Here is a 20,285-nt window from a genome sequence, read left to right as displayed (position 1 = left end):
TACTGTTCAATGTATTCAGACACTGTGTTGATCTGGGAAAAAGACTTGAAGCTCAGTGAAAGTTCAGATTCACTGTCGTCTTCATTGCCAGCAGGTTTATATAAATGAATACACTGTCAATGACAATTGTTTTCTTGGAGAAGTAGATAAGGTAGGTTTCTACGTAAACCATGTGAGGTTTTACGTCTAAATATAGAAATGAAACTCTGAGGCTTTGAAATTGTTGAATCCACACTGATGCTCTATAAAGAAGCCACTGGCACCTGGTTACACAGTACAATGCACACACACAACAAAAACACACATGCACACAAAAGGTAGAGCAGGAAGTGAGGAAATATGTACCCACGCACCCACTTCCACCCCCCTCCCCACAAACACACAGAAGCGAGAAATGTGTTCATCTGCTTTTTTTTTGTTTTTTTTTACTAAAACAGTTTCAGGTTGATATTCATGTGTGATTCAGATCCATGCTGCATTTGAGGTTTCATGGGCTTGGCAACCATTTCAGTGGGAATCACAGCCAGTCCCCTGAGTATTAGACATTCTGTAACGTTCATTAAGCAGCATTCCCATTCAATGTGTTAGTATTATTAACTTTTATAAACTTGCTTTTGTTCTTTGTATTTGGTGTAATGGGACTGAAGAGTGGGGGGGTTACAGAATCAAATGACATTCAATTACACGGTTTGCTACATTCTGATTGTTTCTACTGGACTGTGTCCACATATTAATCTCTCTGCCAGCTGAAAATGAAAACAACTCATTATGGTATCTTGGTTAATGATTGCTAAGATTTCATGTCTGTTGACAAGTTTCAACAACAACTTTGAAGTGGTCTCCAGTGTAATTTACAGAATTATGACATGCTGAAAGCAACACTTTTTTTTGCCATTTCACGATTGAGTTGTGATTATATGTAGGCTATGAGCCATGATGCTTGCAGATGGGAAATGTGAGAAAATGTTTAAATTAAAATCAGAAAAATGAACATTCAACCAGTAAATTGTCAACATACTTTTTAATGTGACAGATCAACCAATAAACAGGTGTCAATAAACCAATGACAGTTTTTTAAAGAAAACTACACTGACATTTATGTCTGTGTGTTTTTGTTATCAATATAAAGAGGAAATGAAATACTTTTTTGTTCCTTAGGACAGACGTACCAAACCACAAAGATACAACAAAAGCACACACTAGCTAGACAAAGCTAGACAAATTGTATCTACAAAAAAGGAACAACACAAGGAAAAAAAGCAATAGTACTGTTGACTTCATAGAAAAGGCACTGGCCTTATGTAACCAGTCAACTTGAGTACAGCACAAAGTTGATCTAACAGACAGCGGTAATGTTTTACATGTACAAAATTATATTTCAAGTTAGTCAGCCAAGAGTTAAAAGATTCAACATAATCTAACGAATAGCAGTTGTAAATTTAATACATTTCAGTCTTTTCCAGTAAATTAACAGGCTTTGCTGATTCACATGACTGAACCTTTGCTGTCATAGTTGTCATTGTCACACTACTTAGCCACAGATCAAATGTCACTGACAGATCGGAATTTCCCCAGAAAATTGTTCAGGGCTTGTCCATGTCAACAATGAGCTAAAGTCAAGTGCTATCAGACACAAGAACATCAACACACCCAAGCAACTGGTAAAGTAACCAGATAAGGTTTCCCACTTCCTCTTCCAGAGCATCCTCTCTCTCGCCTCAGACTTCAATGGTCTCTGATCTCTGCCTGGGGGTTCAGGTTCAGGTGTTGCTGCTGCTGTTGTCCGTGGTGGTCTTGGAGGAGGGTCCAGAGGCGGACAGGTAACCCTTAAACAGACTTAACACCCTCTTTTTGTAGGTCTTTATAGCAAAGAAGTAGATGACTGGATCTAGGCAGCAGTTGAGATTCATCATAGACACAGTCACCTGAAACAGATCATTGGATGAATATGAAGGTAGATGGTTTTCTTAGTGGCATAACATAGAACACTCAGATGTAACCAAAATATAAATGTCGTTTTGGCCGTTTTGTTGATGGTTACTTTAGAGGTGAGTGAACTTGGTTGCCCTCTTCGGCTGCAAGTTATTGCAATATTACTTCACAGCGTTGCCTTTGCCATCTTTATTCCACAATGAAAGTGCTCCGCATAGCTACTCTACATTTTATAGACTCAGGTTTTAGTTTTGGAAACGTTGAACATTACTTCCTTACGTGCTTAAATACGTTTTCAAAATGAAACCCCAAAAAGTACTTTTCAAAACAACACTGTCAAGACAGCAGCCTGTCTGGTCAGTAAACATATTCCATGAAAACTATTACCGGTATACAAAAGTATTTTTCCTTCCCTTCCCCACATGGAATGACTCGCAGAGGAAATGGAACAGAGAAAACAGAGAGAATGGCGCAGCTTGTATCTCAGCTATCCGTTCTTACCTGAAGAGACACCTTGAATGCTCTCAGTTCGGGGCAAGTGGGCTGGCCAACCATCTTCCTAACCATGAACCTCATGATGTTGAGGTGGTAGGGGCTGAAGCACAGGACGAAGGTGAGAAGGATGAGGAGGATGATGGTGTTGGCCCTTTGGCTCCGGCCAGAACGGCCGGTCAGCGGGTTCTGCTTGGCGCTGGCCCGCAGCTTGAGCTGGATCTGGGTGTAGCAGCCCAGGATGGCCAGCAGGGGGAAGCAGAAGGAGAGCAGGCAGGCCAGGAGGAGCAGGTAGGGGGTGGAGGGAGAGCCGTCGAAGTTGAAGTACTCCATGCAGGTGCGCCTGCCCTGCTGCTCCTGGAGCATGGGCCGGAATAGAAGCGGGGACGTCTGAACAGAAGCCAGGAGCCAGACAAGGCAGCAGACCCCGCGGACCACCCTCGCTCCACGCAGACGCTGCAGACGGTGAGGGTGAACCATGGCCAGGAAGCGGTCCAGGCTAATACAGGTCATGAAGGCGATACCTAGGAGAAGGATGAGATGGACTTGTTACGCTAAGCACGGGGCAGGGTCGTACAACAGAGAGAGACACCCAGGTATACAGTATAACCTACAAAGGTTTTAGGTTTAGCCAGACAGTTCAACACACACAAACACTACTCCAGACACTCCAGAGCAGGCAAACAGACAAACATCTGGACACGTACAACACATTGGGTCATTCTGTCAACACACACACACCTGTGTAGGTGTTGGTGAAGAACAAAACAGCCGTCAGCCGGCAGAGCAGGTCTCCGAACGGCCAGTCAAACTGCCGGATGTAGTAGACCACCCTGCCTGGGAGGGCCAGGGTGAAGAGGGCGTCGGACAGCGCCAGGTTCACCAGGTACACCGACGTGGAGTTGAACTTCTGCCCCTTCTTCCCACAGCTGACGTAGAGGACCAGGCTGTTGCCACAGGCGCTGACGAGGAACACCAGCGAGTAGAACACGGGGAAAATGACCAGCGCCGGAGTCCCGTAGACGAGTACGTCACAGGAGCTCCCATTGGCGGCGGTGGAGAAGTTGTCCGGCGTGCTATTGTCAGCCATCACTGTAGGGGAATCAAAGCCATGCGTTCAAAAAGAACCAGAGCTGGCATCCTATGGGGAGCAAAACCACCATAGGAGACAGTGTAAATCATATGTCAGTGACTGAGTACTGACGAGATACTCACAAGAACTGCAGTGTGCCTTGGTGTGGAGTGGTCTCCCCTGACTTCTGTGTCTGGTGTCTGAGAGTTGTGTTAAGCAGTAAGACTGCTTGTCAACTCTGATGACTGAGTATGTCAAAAAACCCTAACCCTCCCACTGTACTTTCCATCCTCCACTGCCTCCATGTCATCAGACTTGTCACTGTGACTGTAACTACCATTTATGTTGCAGAACGTGAACACTGTTTGTACATTTACAATGCATGTTTTTCAAGAGTTTTCAATTCAACAGTCTGGACAGTAATGGTTGGCCAGTGTGGAATTTCTCATGGAAAGTTACTGTACCTAAACCAAACAACATTATTTAATACTTTGCTTTTATTATACATGTAAAAGTCAGTCAGGTCAAACGTTTTCTTGTGTATTATGAAACTAGGTCAAGCTTTAGTGTCCCTTTTGTCACCTTTCTGTGCTCTCACATTGTGAGAGTCTGTGACTGTCAGCATCTAAACATGTGGTTGTCATACACACGTGCATACCGTACACAGAAGCATGCACACACCCCAGCACGCACACTCACGCATACTCTCACCCATGCACGCTTGGATGTACACACAGACACACACACAAACTAGGGCATCGTCACAGATGCATCTCGACATGATACAGGTCTGACAGTTCACTGATAAACTCCATAGTCAAACTGGGTGCCATAGCATTGAGCCGTCTGAAGCAGACAGCATCACTATGCACACATATACTTTCTTTAAAGAAGAGTGTGTGCTCCAGTATGTCCTGTATGATTTGAACTGTGACAGATAAGAAAGGTTAGAGGAGCGTTTGAGGACGTATATCCTGTTTGAGTGGCTGTGATGCTGCAGAGTCTGTACCTGAGGTGAGGAGAAGTTTGAGGTGGAGATGTTGGAAGATTAGGAGAATGCAGAATTTGCAGTGGCGGTGTGTGTGTGGGGTGGGTTTGCGGCATCGGAATCCTGTGATGTGGATGAATCATTTTTATAAGATTGTACCCACACGGCCTCTAAACAGCGAGTGTCTAACATCGAGACTAAAATCATGCACACTCGTGAGAGACATGAAATAACTGTTATATAGCAGATTGTGTGAAAACTAGGAGACTGTGAATAGACACATATTTATTATGTTGCTAGTAAAACTTCTGTCCCATAGTAATGCATACAATGTCTATTTTCATACACATGTAAGTTTTAATCTGCAGTTTTTAACTGTACAGATGTCTTGTCAGAGTATATCGTGTGGGATGCTTAAAACAATGGCAGTTTTTGCATCAGGTGGTTAGAAACATATTTACAAGGTGACATCAGCTGAGTGTGTTGCTATTGCAAACTCATTCTTCTGAGTAAAAGAGAAACTCTCTAAGAAACATAGATACACATGTCGGTGACTTGTATCTGTGTACTTACTGTGTTTGAGCCCAAACCCAGCAAGCTGTGTGAAAATGAGATCTCTTAGATAAAGGAGCTTCAGATAGACATTCTCCAGTGTGAACACCTGGCCATTTTAAACTTCACATTGAGTCTAACTTAACTGAATGTGTCTTCAGTTTGAGCGGGAACTCACATGACCTTTTGAAAAACTGAATTTCTTATGAAGTGTCTTATTGTTCAACTGACACCCAGGTAAACGCTAATGAATGAGATGAAGTTATCATTGGGGACAGTGTGCAAGTTGTGCCCCAGCTGCAGTAGTTTCCGTTAGAGCTAAATTGTTAATTGGGTGTGTTTGCCTTTGGCAAGGCACAAGAGATGGTATCTTGCTTCCACCTTTTGTTTAGACAACCCAGTCATTTGGAGCAGATACACATCTAAAAACATGCAGGGCTACAGTAGGCCCAAGTACTAGGATCAATGACCAAGATTGAGAGAGGCTGGTATAGAGGGGGTATTAAAGCTAACAAAGTTGAATGTTCTTCACCCTATTACAGCGCCATAGCCGGTGATATCACAAAACCCCTTAATCTTCAGACAGCTATAGGGACTTTACTGATGTTACTGACTAGGATCACGGACTATGATCACTAAACTTGTTATATTAGCCAGTTTTCAGAAATACATTTCAAGCTTTCACGTTTTGGGGGCAATTTTTTCGGTTGCAGAGGGTAGCTGTTTTAATCGCGATTCCAGCTAAAATAGGCCGACACCTAAGCCTACAGTTTATGACAACATTGTTAGATTAGGGTTAGGACAATATTGACACAAGATTGCCCAATTTCTTCGTTTTGATGAAACGTTTTCCAACCAACTGAGGCTGCAACATAGCCTATCACATTTCCTCTTGCACTAAGGGAAATGAGAACCCGATTTCATTCTACACTATCTATGCCATCTTCATAAATAATAATTATGCATTCTTAATTAAAATATACAGAAATATCACTTGTAAAATATCAGTAACAAAACCGATGGGTCCGTTTTGTTACTTGTTACCGACGCAAGCACACCTCACAATTTCCCCAGAAATTGTAGGCTACCCTCTCTATTTACAGTGACAGTTGACGCAGTGACAGATTCAATAATAACAGGTTCATTGTCACAGTTTCAGCAATCCTAATATTTCAAGCACAGTTACAGATTAATTTAGGGTTCCAGTTACAGGAACGGTTCCTACCACCACAGTTACAATGTGGCAGAAGTACAACAGAGTACAGTAGAGGCCTTCTCGTAGCTTCTAAGCGGTCAGGCTCAGCTGGTTCTCAGCCTGGCAAACTGGCGTGCGCCGAGTAATTGAAGCCGATGGCTCTGGACTAACGAAAGGTCACCAATCGTCACCAGTCACACGCGGTTATGATACAGCTCATTTAGATCACGAAACGAGTCCCATGCATCTACCGTCACCTGAGAGCGGGGAGGGTTCACGCTCCATTAATCCGGAGCACGGAGTTTAAGATTCGACCGCGCGTACGCTGCGTCGGATAGGGAGATGACAATTGTTATTGTACGCGCTCAGAGGGGAGTCCCTGGAACCTGCATTCATGGACACAGTGTGGACGCAGGGGTCTCCTCCTCCTGCCCCTTTCTCAAAACTTTTATCTCTGAAATAGGACGGGGACATCATTTTTAGTTGATTATCCGTAAATCCTATGTCACTGAGTTTCACGTGCACTTCTTTCTACATTCTTTTCTTTCCAGTACTAATTTTGCTGGCCTAATTTAATAGATCCCACGTTGGCTAACTTGGTTGGTATCGGTAAGTGAAAATAACTTGATAAATCATGTTGATTATAAAACGGTATGATATGTGAGCACAATTAGACAGACAAATCTGAAGTCTTAAGCCTGAATCGGGCCGCAGTAGCGGGAGCGGCGCGCACAGCCCAGTGCCGTGATGGGTGTGTGACATGAAAGGTTTTAGGAAATTGAAAGTGACGACCCCAGCATGGAACATGCATGGAAGTCACTTCTCAGAAATGTGACCTTTATAGTGGTGGGTAAAACAGGAGAGAGTGTGTGTGTGTGTGTGTGACAGAGAGAGAGAGAGAGAGAGAGAGAGAGAGAGAGAGAGAGAGAGAGAGAGAGAGAGAGAGAGAGAGAGAGAGAGAGAGAGAGAGAGAGAGAGAGAGAGAGAGAGAGAGAGAGAGAGAGAGAGAGGAGGGTGGGGTGGGGTGGGGTGGCGGTTGTATGAGGGGTAGTGGAAGGGAGGGGTGAGACTGATTTGGAGGGAAAATAGATGTAGTCAATGGTGCAACGACAGCCCACGAGAGAGCAACCCCAGAAGGCATATCATTTTAAAGGTGGCCTCGTTGAGCAGGGGAGAGACCAGGGGTCTACTGGTGAGCCAAACTGGGGATGACTTCTCATGTCCACATCCTCCACCAACTCACCAGCATGGCTCCACAAAAGGTGCCTGACCAAATTTGGGATGTTTTTAGCTGCCAGATTGAATTTAATATCAAATGTTACTGAACAGCGTCTTTAGATTGGAGTGGACAAAGTCCAAGTACAGCCAAGTTTAAAATGTGGCAATGAGTCTTTCATTCACTTCAGCGTTGAACTACTAACATTTAAACATTGCCATAGTATGCAGCTGCTAGTTCAATAAAACGTTATGTTCTCTTCAATACACTTTTACTTGTTGTTAATTTATGTGCCACTAGAGGGTGTACAACCATAATCTAAAATCTAAAAGAAGGAAATACGGCTTTCACGCTTTGGTGTAAAACCGTAAAACTACTCTTCCTGGTCTAAAATGGCATTTCCTCTCATCCTGTACTGTTAATAGAGAAGCACATTGCGAATGATATTCTATGCTGTATCCCTCCTACTGTGTGAAGTGTTGGTCTAAACACTTACGTCCAGTGCAAAGTTAGATCTATTCTGATAAACACTGAAACACTGACAGGAGACTTGTATGTGAGTGTTTGTGTGGGCATGTGCATGTGCATGCTCGCATTCATCTTTGTGTGTGTGTGTTTGTGTGTGCGTGTGTGTGCGTGTGCATGCAACTGGAGATACCGCAGGGCACTCCTTCTTTGTCAGGGGGCCTCATGTGGCTTGTGTCTGTTCTCATCATCACCACCTCTCCCTGTGGACGAGAAGTCGCCTGACCAGTCCAGTCCAGCCAGTCCCGCCTAAGTCCCCGTCCGCCTGTCCCCTGATCCACTGGCCTCGCGTGAACACTCTCCATTCACACTCAGCCAGACGCTAGTCCGCTTTAGCGCGGCTATTTATTCAAACAGTGAGCACTTTGCTTTTGAGGAACACCCTTTATCTTAAACCATGTGCGGAACGGGTGACCGGAGGTAACGTTGTCACACACACGCGCTCACACACGCGCACACACACTTACCCAAATGAACACAGCACAAACATGCACACGGTCACACAAATCGATACAGACATACAAACACGCATACATGACATGCCTTTTCAAAACTCATACACAGGCAAAAAATATGCATGCACCCACACACCTCCTACGCAAAGCCACGCACATCAGGTGCAAAGGGGTTGCAAAGGAAGCAGGTGTGTGTGTGGGAGAGTTGTTGTGGGAGAGGTGTTGCATGGAAGACCGGAATAGAGAGACACGGTCTCTCTTTGAGAATGTTGGTGGTCTGTCCGCTATGCAGGTGTGTGTAAGGGAGTGCTTGAGTGTATGTGTGCAGGTGTGTGTGAGGGAGTGTTTGAGCGTGCCTCTGTAGGTGTCTACAGGATATAGCCTACATTCAGTTCCTGCTGTCTCCTGCATCTCGGCATCAGTCTCCTCTAATGGGACGTGTCAGTGTGTTGGTACTTCTTCAGCTGGTTGTGAAACACACACTGTGGCTCCACATCCCTGTGAACTGCTCATGACTTCACACCCAGGCGCGTGGTGGAGCCTTCTCACACCATCGCTCCCCCAGCCTTCATCCCTCTGCACCCAGCCTCCAACCTCCAACCCCCATTCTCCTACCTCTAGCCCTGAGCCTCGAACCTCTACCCCCCATTCTCCAACCTTTAGCCTCTTAGCTGGGCAGGGGGTGCATACACGTGGGCCTGCTTCACGGATCACTTGTCTGACCTGCTTGTGGCAAATGTTATTGTTTAGCCATGTCTCATGTTAGCATGAGACATGGTTACAGCCACTGGCAGAGCTGCCACTATAAAATCAAGAAGACCAACTCTTCATTTCACCTCATTGTTCTTTCCTGCTTTTTGTTGAAACATCACACCCGAGAAGATGATGAGAGGAGACACGAGACAATGGCAAAATGAGACATGACATGTAGTAGACGTTTGAACTAAAGAGGACTTTGAGTTTGAAAAATGCATGCTTGTATTTATTTTCTTTGCCCTCATTTGCTTTCTTCCTTCATCTTTCGCAGGCCCGTTCCTACTTGAGAGCGATGGTTTACACTTGAACCTTCTGCCCTCGCAGCCCCAGAGTGGTGGTTGCGGACACGCACGGAGCCATGGACCCTCGACCAAAAAAACCCGCGAGATTAGCATCACAATAGAGCAGGATAGGGGACAAAGACAGCTTCATAACGGCAGAGGCTCTGCAGTGAAAGAGATCAAACCTGTCCTGCTCCGCCTGCACACACAAGACCTAACAAAAGCCACCGAAACAATCACTCTATTTAGGGTAGCTGTTCCTATGTCGTGATTTTCTCCCTCAACATGTACATAGGATCCCTCAAAACAAAGCCGGTATTCTTCTGACAGACACGGCCTGGCTGAGCTTCAAGACATGGCTCGATTGGCTTGGTCGTAGCCGAGCAGCTTTCTCAGGTCATTCGGGCCATACTCTAGATGTCGTCTCGGTGGTTGTGTTGCTGTTTCATTCACAAGGGCGTAGACTAATCATTTCAACAGCTCTCGTCGTCGCATGCTAGACTGACAGTTGCCGTCATTGGAGTGATCAGTCTGTTTCTCAGTCTCGGCCTGGGCTGTTTGATGTATATTAACTGTAATTGGTGCCGCAGCCACAATGATGTTTAGTAAACCTTTGTGCCATTTTTTCCAGCAGGATGGCCACGAGGAATGTTCCAGAGGGCCGGTCCATCTGCGGAGACTGTTTAAGAGCCGGGAGAGACTGCTGTTTGTCACTCTTGAGATCGTCTTTATTATCATCATCCTCATTATCCTTTTTTTCTCTGCCAACTGGAGTTCTCTCTTTAAGAGACCTATTCCGAACTGATTGTAATTTTTACATAACTAGCTGTACTTTCTTTTCTATCGAGAACATAACTGACTGTTCAAAATGACTGTACTGGATTAAGATTACAATAGCCATAATAATGACCATAGCTACATTGCTAATAAAAGTACACAAATATTTGATTAGATAGTTTGGTGTGATAAAACTCTTGAGAAAGGAAAGCACAGTAATAAGCTATGTAACTCATTAGTGAACACACAGGTTTACATGATTATACAAGACACAAGACAATCCTGTTCTCTGGATTTCTATGAGATCCAACTGGTATCTTTAAACCACTCCTTACCGAGACTTCCTTCTGCTTTGATAAAACATGACCATCTTCCCAGGCATGCTGCATGACTAAGCAGTGTGTTGCGTGTGGATTCCCTTTTAGTGGACTCATCTTCCTGACCTGTTTATTTACTTTGTTTGTCAGGGAGGTCGTGACCTCTCCATTGGCTCAGATGTACAGTAAACGATGTCAACCTGTCAGGTGAACTGCTTGGTGCGTGCTGCATGTTTCAGTGTCTACTGGGTCGACCTGAAGTAGTCCGGGCCGGGCCAGACTGGTCCAGGGATTCCAACAGGTTCTGGGACTGCCAGGTCTCACCAGTGTACAGGGGGCAGATGTGTGCTGACAGAATGCTGCTCATTAGTCCGAATCAGCGTCACACTGTGACAACTAGACAACTTGAGGCGTCTCTGGTCACTCTGGTTGTGGCCTTCCAGCTCAGGCCAAGCCAGACCAATGCTGACCGTTTTTAGACCAACTTATACCTATACAGATATTCTTCATCCCATCCAGGCCAGTAATGACCTCATTTAGCTCAATCTAGACCAAAACAAACCATGATTAGGTCAACCCAGAACAGCACTGTTTGTCTTTTGCCCGACCAGAATTTAGCCCCACCTTCATACTTATTCCCTCATCCCTGGATGCATAGTATGTCTCCAGTCCAGTCTTATCTCAGCCTAGTCTAGTCCAGCCCTTCCACCAGGCCAATTCCTGTCCAAATATCTCTCTTGTATCACCTCAAAACAATGTCCTAAACCCATGGGCGTCTTCAGCCCAAGGCCCAAACCTTTTGCCCCAGCCCCAGCCCAGCCCCAGCTGTGCAACCAGCCTCAGCCCTATCCCCTAACCCCAGGCCCAGACCTGCTGCCCCAGTCTCAGCTGTATGGTCGGCCCCAGCCCTTCCAGCTTCCAGTCCCCAGGCTGTGGCTGCGATATCTATTTCAGTCAGCCCTAAGACAAAACAGCTTGCACTAACACCGTGGCTCCAGAGAATTCCCTATCTGGTGCCTTCTAATGGTAGGGCTCCTCTCATAATGCGCTGTAGCGTCTCCCGTGTCCAAACTGCTTAGCGTCCAGTGGCACGCTTACAGGCATCAAGGCCAGGCCGCAATTAGAGATGTGTGGCTACCGGTCGCAGAAACAGATGTGCTTTCATCTATTTACGGTGGGATGGAAGAGAGGGGTGGGGGTTGGGGATGGGGGGGGTGGTGTGGTCATCGCAGCCTCTATCTGACTGGGTCAGATCATGCACCACTTACTCTTCTTCCTGCCAATCACTGAGCTTCCCAGCCAGAACCATGTTCCAGACAATACATTTGCACCTTGAATGTGTCACTTCATTAGTGTGTGTGTCTGAGTATGTTTAGGTTGTTCTCAAAACAAACCAAATGTTTGTTCCAAATGACTAAAAAATACAAGTTGAATATGAAGCCCACAGCTCCCATTCTGAAGCATACTCTAATTGTGTGGTTAGGGTCAAGGTCAGGATTAGACTTTGAACTTGGAAACATTCGGTTGGCCATTAGTTTCAGCTTTTTTTAAAAGTAATGCTTCCCATCAGCTCACAGTCGTTTCCTACCGTATGCATACATGCAAATGGTAAACAGATGAGACCGACAGAATGTGTGTTATTAGTGGTTGGTGAGTGTATATGTGAGACAGAGAGACTGTCTATGTAAGCACATGAGAATTTAAATACAGTAAGCAAGCATGTGTAGAGGTGAGGGCTCATTGAATAAAGTGTTGGACAGCCCTCCTACATAAAATTAAAGGGTGCCGATATAAACCCCATCTGTTAAGCTGCCAAAATTCACCAAAGGGCAAAATAGTAAGTGTTGGTATACATTTATAACGCCTTGTCTTGTTTTTTCTTTCAGTCTTGACTGCCTTGGGTGGTGAAAAATGGATAACAAATGTTGTGCTGACAGCTTTCTTATGCCCAGGGTGTGTGGATATTTATATAATCAAGGTGCCAACACATCCTGGTTAAACAGGCTGACCATCGCTGGGGGAGAGACGAGAAGCGAGGGGAGGGGTGGGGGGTGGGTGGGTGGGTGGGTGTGAGGGAGGGAGGGAGAGGGTGGAGAGAGGCATTCGTCTTTCTTTGACCATTTCTGAATGGTTAATGATAAATACAATTGGAACTGTAAACAATGAATGATTGGATACAGTGAATTACTTCAAGGTGTGAATGTATTCACTGTAAAACAACACAGAATCAGAAAGGGATTTATTCGCCATTAAAGTTTGCACAGACAAGAAATTTGCTTTGGCAGGAAGGTGCATACAATAAACATTTAGGAATCTTAAATTTTAATATGTGGTCTAACTATACTAAGGGTACATAAACTAGCAATACTAAACAATACACAGCTATTGTGTTGTATCCTTACAACAGAGAGAAGATTTGATTTCATAAAACTGTGCTAGTGCTAGGTTAGGGTTGAGGTAGTTGGGACTGGGACCAGGGCTAGGTTAGGGTTGAGGTAGTTGGGACTGGGACCAGGGCTAGGTTAGGGTTGAGGTAGTTGGGACTGGGACCAGGGCTAGGTTAGGGTTGAGGTACTGGAACTTATTCAGCCTTTAATTCTGGCTATGGTTCAGTAAGATTCCCCGCTCCCGTCACCTCTCTGCCTGGTCACTTGTCTTACTGTCATCGTTTGCTTGTATTAAAAATTCACGGGTCACTTGTATGACATTTGGTGCTTGTCTACAGCCAACGCGTGTCCTTGCGACTGTAACCAGTCAGTTGTGACCACTTTGCACGGAGGCAGCACTGGCGGTGCTTTGGGCGAACTGGGATTCCAGAATGTTTATCGTGTCAGTGACAAGCCGGATGGAGGCAGAGGTAAAGACAGCACCACACACATGAATAATGAATCAGTTCATATACATATCTACATGCAAATATAAGTGGAGGTAAAACGCCTAAACAGTAAGAAGCGCGTCAAAGTCTCTCTGTCTATTGAAAAGGAAGACGTGTTAGCGTGATAGATACTGTTGTACAAACTCTCTGTCCAGTGTGTCGAGGAGTGGTGTATTTTTACAAGGCACGCGGGGGGGCAAACCTCAGACAGACCGAGGTTGACATGACTGTGTGTTACGTGGAACTCTGTCCTGACATGAACCGGGCTCTCACAGCTTTAGGTCCTTTCTGATGTTCTGGATGTCTTTCAGACTGGCCGTGTCGTGTTGCGTGGTGTTTTGTGTGTGTGTGTCGTGTTGCCAGGCCAAAGTCCAGCTGGGATTGTTCCACATCAGTGCAGTGAGTAGAGTACTACAGGCCCACGGGAGAGGTTACTACTACTGAGGACACTCATTCATAAACAAACACAAACACACACACGCTTACTGTACACACCTACACATGTACAGACACATACGGTGTGAATGGACACACACAAAAGCAGACATTCTAACACATGGTGTTGAATACAAGGCCAGGGAGAGAAAGAGAAATGCTATCTTTGTTGAGACACAACAGTTTGTCTATTTGTCTGTTCACCCGCAGCTGAACTTTCGCTAACGCTCATGGGTCAGACACATCTCGCATCTGTGGCCAACACTCCAGTGGATCCATTCATTCTGCATAGTGCGAGTGTGTCTTCATCCCTGTGTTATTCTCATAACCTCTCATGCAACACAAACACACCCCTCAGCTGAGTGACTGGTGCCCAAGATGGTGGTAGTCTGAGGTCTGCTCATTAAATCAGTTCAATGAAGTGAGAAAGTGGGAATCAGAGTGAACCGAACAGGAAAAAAGCCCTTAAAACCATTTCCTGTGATTTGGGTAATGTGCGGACCAGCTCACATCTCCCCCCCCTTTCTCTCTCTCTGTCTCACTCCCTCTCTCTCCCTCTCTCCCTCTCACGCTCTCAATTTTTCTCTCTGTTCTCTCTCGTAATTTATTTTCTTAATTTTACATCTCACACTTCGGTTCTCTTAAGACCATCTGTCGCTGTCTTCTTTTTTCACACCCATCTATCTCTCCTTCTCTTTCTCTCTTTTTCTCTTTCTCTCTCATTCTCTGTTTCTCTTTCTCTTTCTCTCTCTCTCTTTCTCTGTCTCTCTCTCTCTCTCTCTCTCTCTCTCTCTCTCTCTCTCTCTCTCTCTCTCTCTGCCTCTCTCTCTCTCTGTCTCTCTGTCTGGGTCAGCGAGTCTGTGGGTTGGGTCCGGGGCCCTAATGCCTCCTGACACCTGGAGCTCCATCAGGCTGCGTCACATCATTCCAGTAATGCAGTGCCAGCGCAGGGTCTGGGATCGCGTGAGGGAATTAGTCTGGAAAACCCAAACAAGCCCAATGTTCTGTTAGACAGTAAAGATGATTAGATTTAGGTGCTTGATGAGCTGTTTGTTCTTCTTGCAGTTCACAATTGACGTTTTTTTCTAATCCTTTTGCTGGTACACTGAGAGGATGCAGCCAACGTTGTTTGGTGTCTATGAATCTACGTATTGCTCTATCGTTAAAAAAAGTACGGCCGTTGTTTGAAATCAATTGTCCAGGTCTTAAACAGTGTTGTGTGGTCATCAAAACAGGTGTACAGAATGCACCGATGAGGTAAAGAACTGTAAAGCAAGCAGTAGTGTTCACTGCTGCTCTAATGCAGTGGTCTTCAACCCTGGTCCTCGGGGCCCATGTCCTGTATGTTTTAGATGTTTCCCTGCTCCAACACACCTGACTCAAATCAACAGTCATCGTCAGGCTTCTGCAGAGCTCGATAACAACCCATTCATTTGGATTAGGTGTGTTGGAGCAGGGAAACATCTAAAACATACAGGACAGTGGGCCCTGAGGACCACGGTTGAAGGCGACTGCTCTAATGGATCCTAATAGGAAACGATGGCCTTATGTGACTCCATGTTGATCTCCTTGCCCTCTCGAGCTGGTGTACTAGTGCTCCTCTCTGCCCCCTGCCCCTCCTGTGTTACGAGCACCCATCCGAATTGTTGCTTAACCCATGCACTGACCCTGCCACACACTATATCCTTCCCCCTCCCTAGATACAACCCTACACCCCTACATGCCCCACCCCAATCCCCCCACCCCCGAGGCATGTATCTCTATGTGTGTCAAAGCAGAATTAAAATCCTTGTTGGAGCTAGAGAGAGAGAGAGAGGACAGGGAGAAAGAGAGACAGATTTAGAGATAGAGAGGGGAAGAGGCAGAGAGAGTGGAAGGGAGAGAGAGATAAAGAGAGAAAGAGAGAGAGAGAGAGAGAGAGAGAGAGAGAGAGAGAGAGAGAGAGAGAGAGAGAGAGAGAGAGAGAGAGAGAGAGAGAGAGAGAGAGAGAGAGAGAGAGAGAGAGAGAGAGAGAAAAAGCCAGCGCCAGTGCTTACTCATCTGTTAAAAACGGAGTGATCTGGAAAGTTTGTTATGGGAGGGTTTTTGACAGTGCCCTGCTGCTCTGTCAGAGCAGCACATGCTGCAGGCTCTGGCATCCCCTATTGCCTTCCGGGTCATTGGCCAAGCCCAGTGGCCAATGACCACTGGGCCCCACGACGCATCCCTGATTCACAGCTGGAACCGTAACAAGGTATCATCGTAAATGAGACGGTAAAACATCACTGGTTTGAAAAGCGTGAACATTTTTGTCATGATATCATTTATAATTCCTGATCTGGACTGCCGGTGGTGGCAAGCGAGAGATAAAGGGGTAGGGGAGGGGGGAAAGGGAGGGAGGAGTGGAGGACAGAGAGAGACGTGAAGGAAAGGCAATCCTTCATTGCCTGAGACAGACATTGCTTCTCTTTTTCTCTGCCTTCTCTCTCTCTCTCTCTCTATCCTGATGGCTAATGCGAACAGGCAATGATGCAGCAACTCCTGTGTGTCAGGGTTGGGTGGGTTATAGGTGTTGTGGTCATGACATGAGGCCCTGATGACACGTCAGTACTCCTGTTGTTGAGCCTCTGCTCCTCATTTCTACCGACTCCTGAGCAATGCCGAGCTCTCAGATGTGGCCTGTCCTGGAGTGCTCTGGTGATAGTGGGCAAAGGAGGTGCGGTAAGTTGGGGGCTGTCTGGGAGATGTCTGATGTTGGGCTGGTCCGGACCTGGTGTCTGCATCTCTAACAAGGCCTCAGATGTGATAGGCCCAACTGCACCAATACACTACAACTATAGTGTCTGATAGGATTATTATTATCATCACATTGCATACTTAATTTGACGTCAACAGCAAGGATAAAGCATGTAAAAATATGTGTTTATTACAGTGTAAAAATCTAACTGAAATTATTTATTTTATTTTACTTCTTTATTTTTGTGTGACATAAGTCTCTTTCTGTTTCAATTGTGGTTGATATTTCACTAACAGAATATGAAGATTCAATTATATTTAATTATTTGTCTGATTAGGGTTAAGATTAATATTTGGCCAAGAACAATACAGTATGAAATATTATTTTATGGCCATAAAAGGGTGACATATCTATGGCAAACAGAGTTGCAAGAGATCTTGGAACCAAGCATGTAGCAAAATAATTAACTTGACAACAAAAAAAAGATGAATTATGTAACTAAAATCTTGACACGTGAAAGTAGCCCTTGCAACATTTAGGGCTCCAATGTTTAGGTACAGTAATCTGGGTTGGTGTGCATGCGTGCATAGGTAGGATGGGTGGTAAGAATGGACAAACATGTGCCATCCTCTAAAACCACAATGGATACCTTGGATCTAAATGTCAGGGTTTCATAACAGATCCACTGACATTTGTGTGATGGGATTTAGCCATGGGTTAATGTGGCCAGCACCAACACACTGCATTGATGTCCATCTCACCAAGCCTGTGAAGTCAGCCTCACCATGTTTTGGGGGCCCCCTCACAGAACTGTATCTGGGAGAGATGAATTGGATTCTATGGTGGTTATAGCCAATTAATGTCTCAGGCAGTCCTGTTTGATATGTGCGTTTGTTTTGTATCATGTAAATGCGCCTCAGGAGTTGTTATCATTTTATTTTTTGGGGAGGCGATCGGTATTAAAATCAGAGCCATGTAAATCTAATCAATTATACAGTTGTGCAGATAAAATATTGGTAAATCAAAACACATTTTCCAAAAGTCACAGTATAATGAGAAATTTAAATTGGAAACAGAAACCATTTGTTTATTATAAATGCCAGGGAGAGGTGGTGACTTGCCACCCATAAATTTTGTCATCCTTTCATTTTTCTTTTATCTCTGGCTCCAGTCCTGGCACTAGTTCAAGATTTTTAATGAACCCAGACATCTGAGGCTTCAAGTCCTGGTGATGCATTGTCCATTTGGATCAGGGACTACAGACAGGGAGCGGAGGGGATCTGGATAAGAAGATGTATTTTCATATCAAATTTGATATTCCATCGCCTTACACAGAGGTCATTAGATAATGGTGACATATGAGATTGACGGGAAAAAACACATCTGAAACATGTTGTTGGATTTTCAAACGACAAAATGTAACTAACTGTAGCTTACGCTTCATCCTGTGTCTGTGTGTGTGTTTATGTATGCGTGTGTGTGTGTGTGTGTGAACCTCACATGTCTATGGAGATGGCCGAATTGAATCGAAAAAGAATTTGCTGTGCTTATGAGGACACAGAGAAGCACCCCAAACCCCCCCCTCTGCTCTGGCACGACCTGGAGTCGGCTGCTTTCTTGGGCTCAGAGGTTCCTAGGGGAGACCAGAATGGAAGTTGAGCATCTTGCTGTGATCCAAAGAAAGTGTGCCAAATGCTATCAAAACTGGATTAGTAGACTACAATTGTGTTCGATGAACGAGGGGGGGAGGGAGTTTCCAAGTAACCCATGAGTGGAATTTTCTAAAAACATTGCATTTTCTGTCTCTGCTATATCCATGGCAGGGTGCCCAAAAATCCCTCTGCATCAATTGACAAAACTGAAAAACGTTCTGTTTATCCGAGAAAATAATTTCTCGGGTAAAGTCGTTTTTCTTTGAAGGACAAAAATGACTGTATTCTGAAAATGACATTCATTTTTATCTAAGGTCATGAGAAAATCTCTCATGTTTCAGTTATGTGTAAAGAGAATCCATTGCTTATCATTCCGTCTGTGGTCTATCATCCATTGGGGTAAAGAATAGTGAAATCCCAAAGTCGATGTTAGTGATGAATATGTTTCAGTCCTGTGCAGAAAGATGCAGGGAAAGAGATGATCAGTCATTATAGGCCATTGGAAGTCACTGTGGATAATATCAATACACAGCTGTTGGTTAGGAACATCATCACAACAACACCTATGTTGCCTTGCAAAGTGACTGTATTGATTGAATTCAGAATAAGCCTCTGGAGTATAATATTATTCCATTGCAGTTATGACCATTTGTGGGCTGCTATGGAGGGCGGTGTTCAGTTAGTGTATAGTGACTAAAGATACATCTTTATACGAGGTGCCTCCTAAAACAGTTTCAAATGTGTTTTCCAATTGATAAAACACAACAAATCGTTTCTTGGTATAGTATATTTATGTGCCACAATGTAATATATGCCATAGCACAGTTTATTACTTATAAAAGCAATTGATTGTACATAATACAATTATTTTTGACTTTTTCAGCTCAAGGCTGTGTTTGTATGTCTGTTTTTGTTTTACTTCCACCTCTTTTAGAGGTACAGTAAGCCTCAGCAAGCTGCGCACACACGGTGGAATAGCTGTTCTCTGAATACTGACATTTGGAGCGAATCCCCTGCTGACTTAATCATGGCAAATATTGCGTGTCATTTGTGCGCCACACTCGGACCTGGCTGACGGTAGTGGTCGTAATTCACCTCTGCTGAGAGAGAGGACTCCTGGGGTGATGTGCCGTGCTGGTGCTGTAAGCTTTCTTTCTCTCTCTCTCTCTCTCTCTCTCTCTCTCTCTCTCTCTCTCTTTCTCTCTCTTTCTCTCTCTCTTTATCATGCCCATTCCATCTCTTCCTATCTCTCTCTGCTTTAAGCTCCCTCTCTCAGTCCTTATTTCTCTCTGGTGAGCAGAAGGCCATCGAGTGACTGTGGAGAATGACCATCTGTGAAGTAATCAACTCACTGAAGAGGAATTTGCATGGCTCACAGCTGATGAATAGACTCATTGGATAATATAGTATCTATTAAATGTAATAATCAGTCAACAGAACGAAGTATAATCTTTTTTATGTAGTTTCCAAGTCTACATGATTAATTTGAAAATATCAGGTCTAATATAAGTCTCTTCAAATCATGAATATGTTTAGCATTTTTTCCACTCTATAAACGTCAATTTATGGTGGAAATGAGTTCACCACCTCCGCCGCCCGCACCACCTCCCCATGTAATTAGCGGCATGATCTGTATAACATTTATCCATACATTTTTTGCGTGTGTATGTAAAAAACAACAACTACATGGTTGCCATTTTAATCGGTTTTCTTATTACTAAAACGTAGGGAAAGTACAATTTCAGTAGACTGTTTACATGAAGCCATGTGCCGCGTTACCGCTCATGCCCGCCCTCTTCCTTTTAAAGCCAACCAGAGGGCTCCGATTGCTTACTTGTAACCAATCGTTTTGAGACCTGCCATAACGTAGGCAGAAAAAAACATGGCGCTGTACATGAGTCGAGCTGTCAGACGAACTGCTTCTCAGTAAGTCCTGATTTCTACCCACTTCTATGATGCGGACTGTGACTACTGTACTTATCGCGAGTGACTGTTAAACAGTGTTGAAGCAGAGTTGCAATTTAGTATGGAATGTCTCATACATGCTGG

At 44.7% G+C, this 20,285-nt stretch overlaps 2 protein-coding genes across 2 annotated transcripts in view; one reads left to right on the top strand and one right to left on the bottom strand.

The window, feature by feature from the left end:
• Nucleotides 1-1,032: 1,032 nt before the first annotated feature.
• Nucleotides 1,033-3,679, bottom strand: si:ch211-184m13.4 (uncharacterized protein LOC798560 homolog). Its single transcript, XM_062456152.1, has 4 exons — nt 3,640-3,679; nt 3,166-3,516; nt 2,434-2,948; nt 1,033-1,925 (listed from the first exon to the last, which is right to left on the bottom strand). Exons 2-4 carry the CDS (start codon nt 3,512-3,514, stop codon nt 1,761-1,763), a joined length of 1,029 nt encoding a protein of 342 aa, XP_062312136.1. The 5' UTR covers nt 3,515-3,516; nt 3,640-3,679; the 3' UTR covers nt 1,033-1,760.
• A 16,390-nt stretch (nt 3,680-20,069) lies between these two features.
• The window catches only part of clybl (citrate lyase beta like), a 60,234-nt gene continuing 60,018 nt past the window's right edge, over nt 20,070-20,285 (top strand). Inside the window, 1 exon segment of the mRNA XM_062457520.1 lies at nt 20,070-20,162. Coding sequence (XP_062313504.1) covers nt 20,119-20,162 — 44 coding nt within the window. The 5' untranslated portion in view covers nt 20,070-20,118.

Source organism: Osmerus eperlanus, chromosome 3, assembly GCF_963692335.1.
Source record: "Osmerus eperlanus chromosome 3, fOsmEpe2.1, whole genome shotgun sequence".
Lineage (NCBI taxonomy): Eukaryota > Metazoa > Chordata > Actinopteri > Osmeriformes > Osmeridae > Osmerus > Osmerus eperlanus.
Note: the sequence above shows the minus strand (reverse complement) of the source record. Positions and strands in the feature narration are given on the sequence as shown.

What these genes read in the sequence shown, in the direction of transcription:
- si:ch211-184m13.4 (XM_062456152.1), bottom strand. Translation starts at nt 3,514, where the DNA reads ATGGCTGACAATAGCACGCCGGACAACTTCTCCACCGCCGCCAATGGG. An exon ending in CTTCACCAACACCTACACAG is followed by an intron (nt 2,949 to 3,165) that starts GTGTGTGTGTGT and finishes TCCTTCTCCTAG; the next exon opens with GTATCGCCTTCATGACCTGT. An exon ending in CATTCAAGGTGTCTCTTCAG is followed by an intron (nt 1,926 to 2,433) that starts GTAAGAACGGAT and finishes GATCTGTTTCAG; the next exon opens with GTGACTGTGTCTATGATGAA.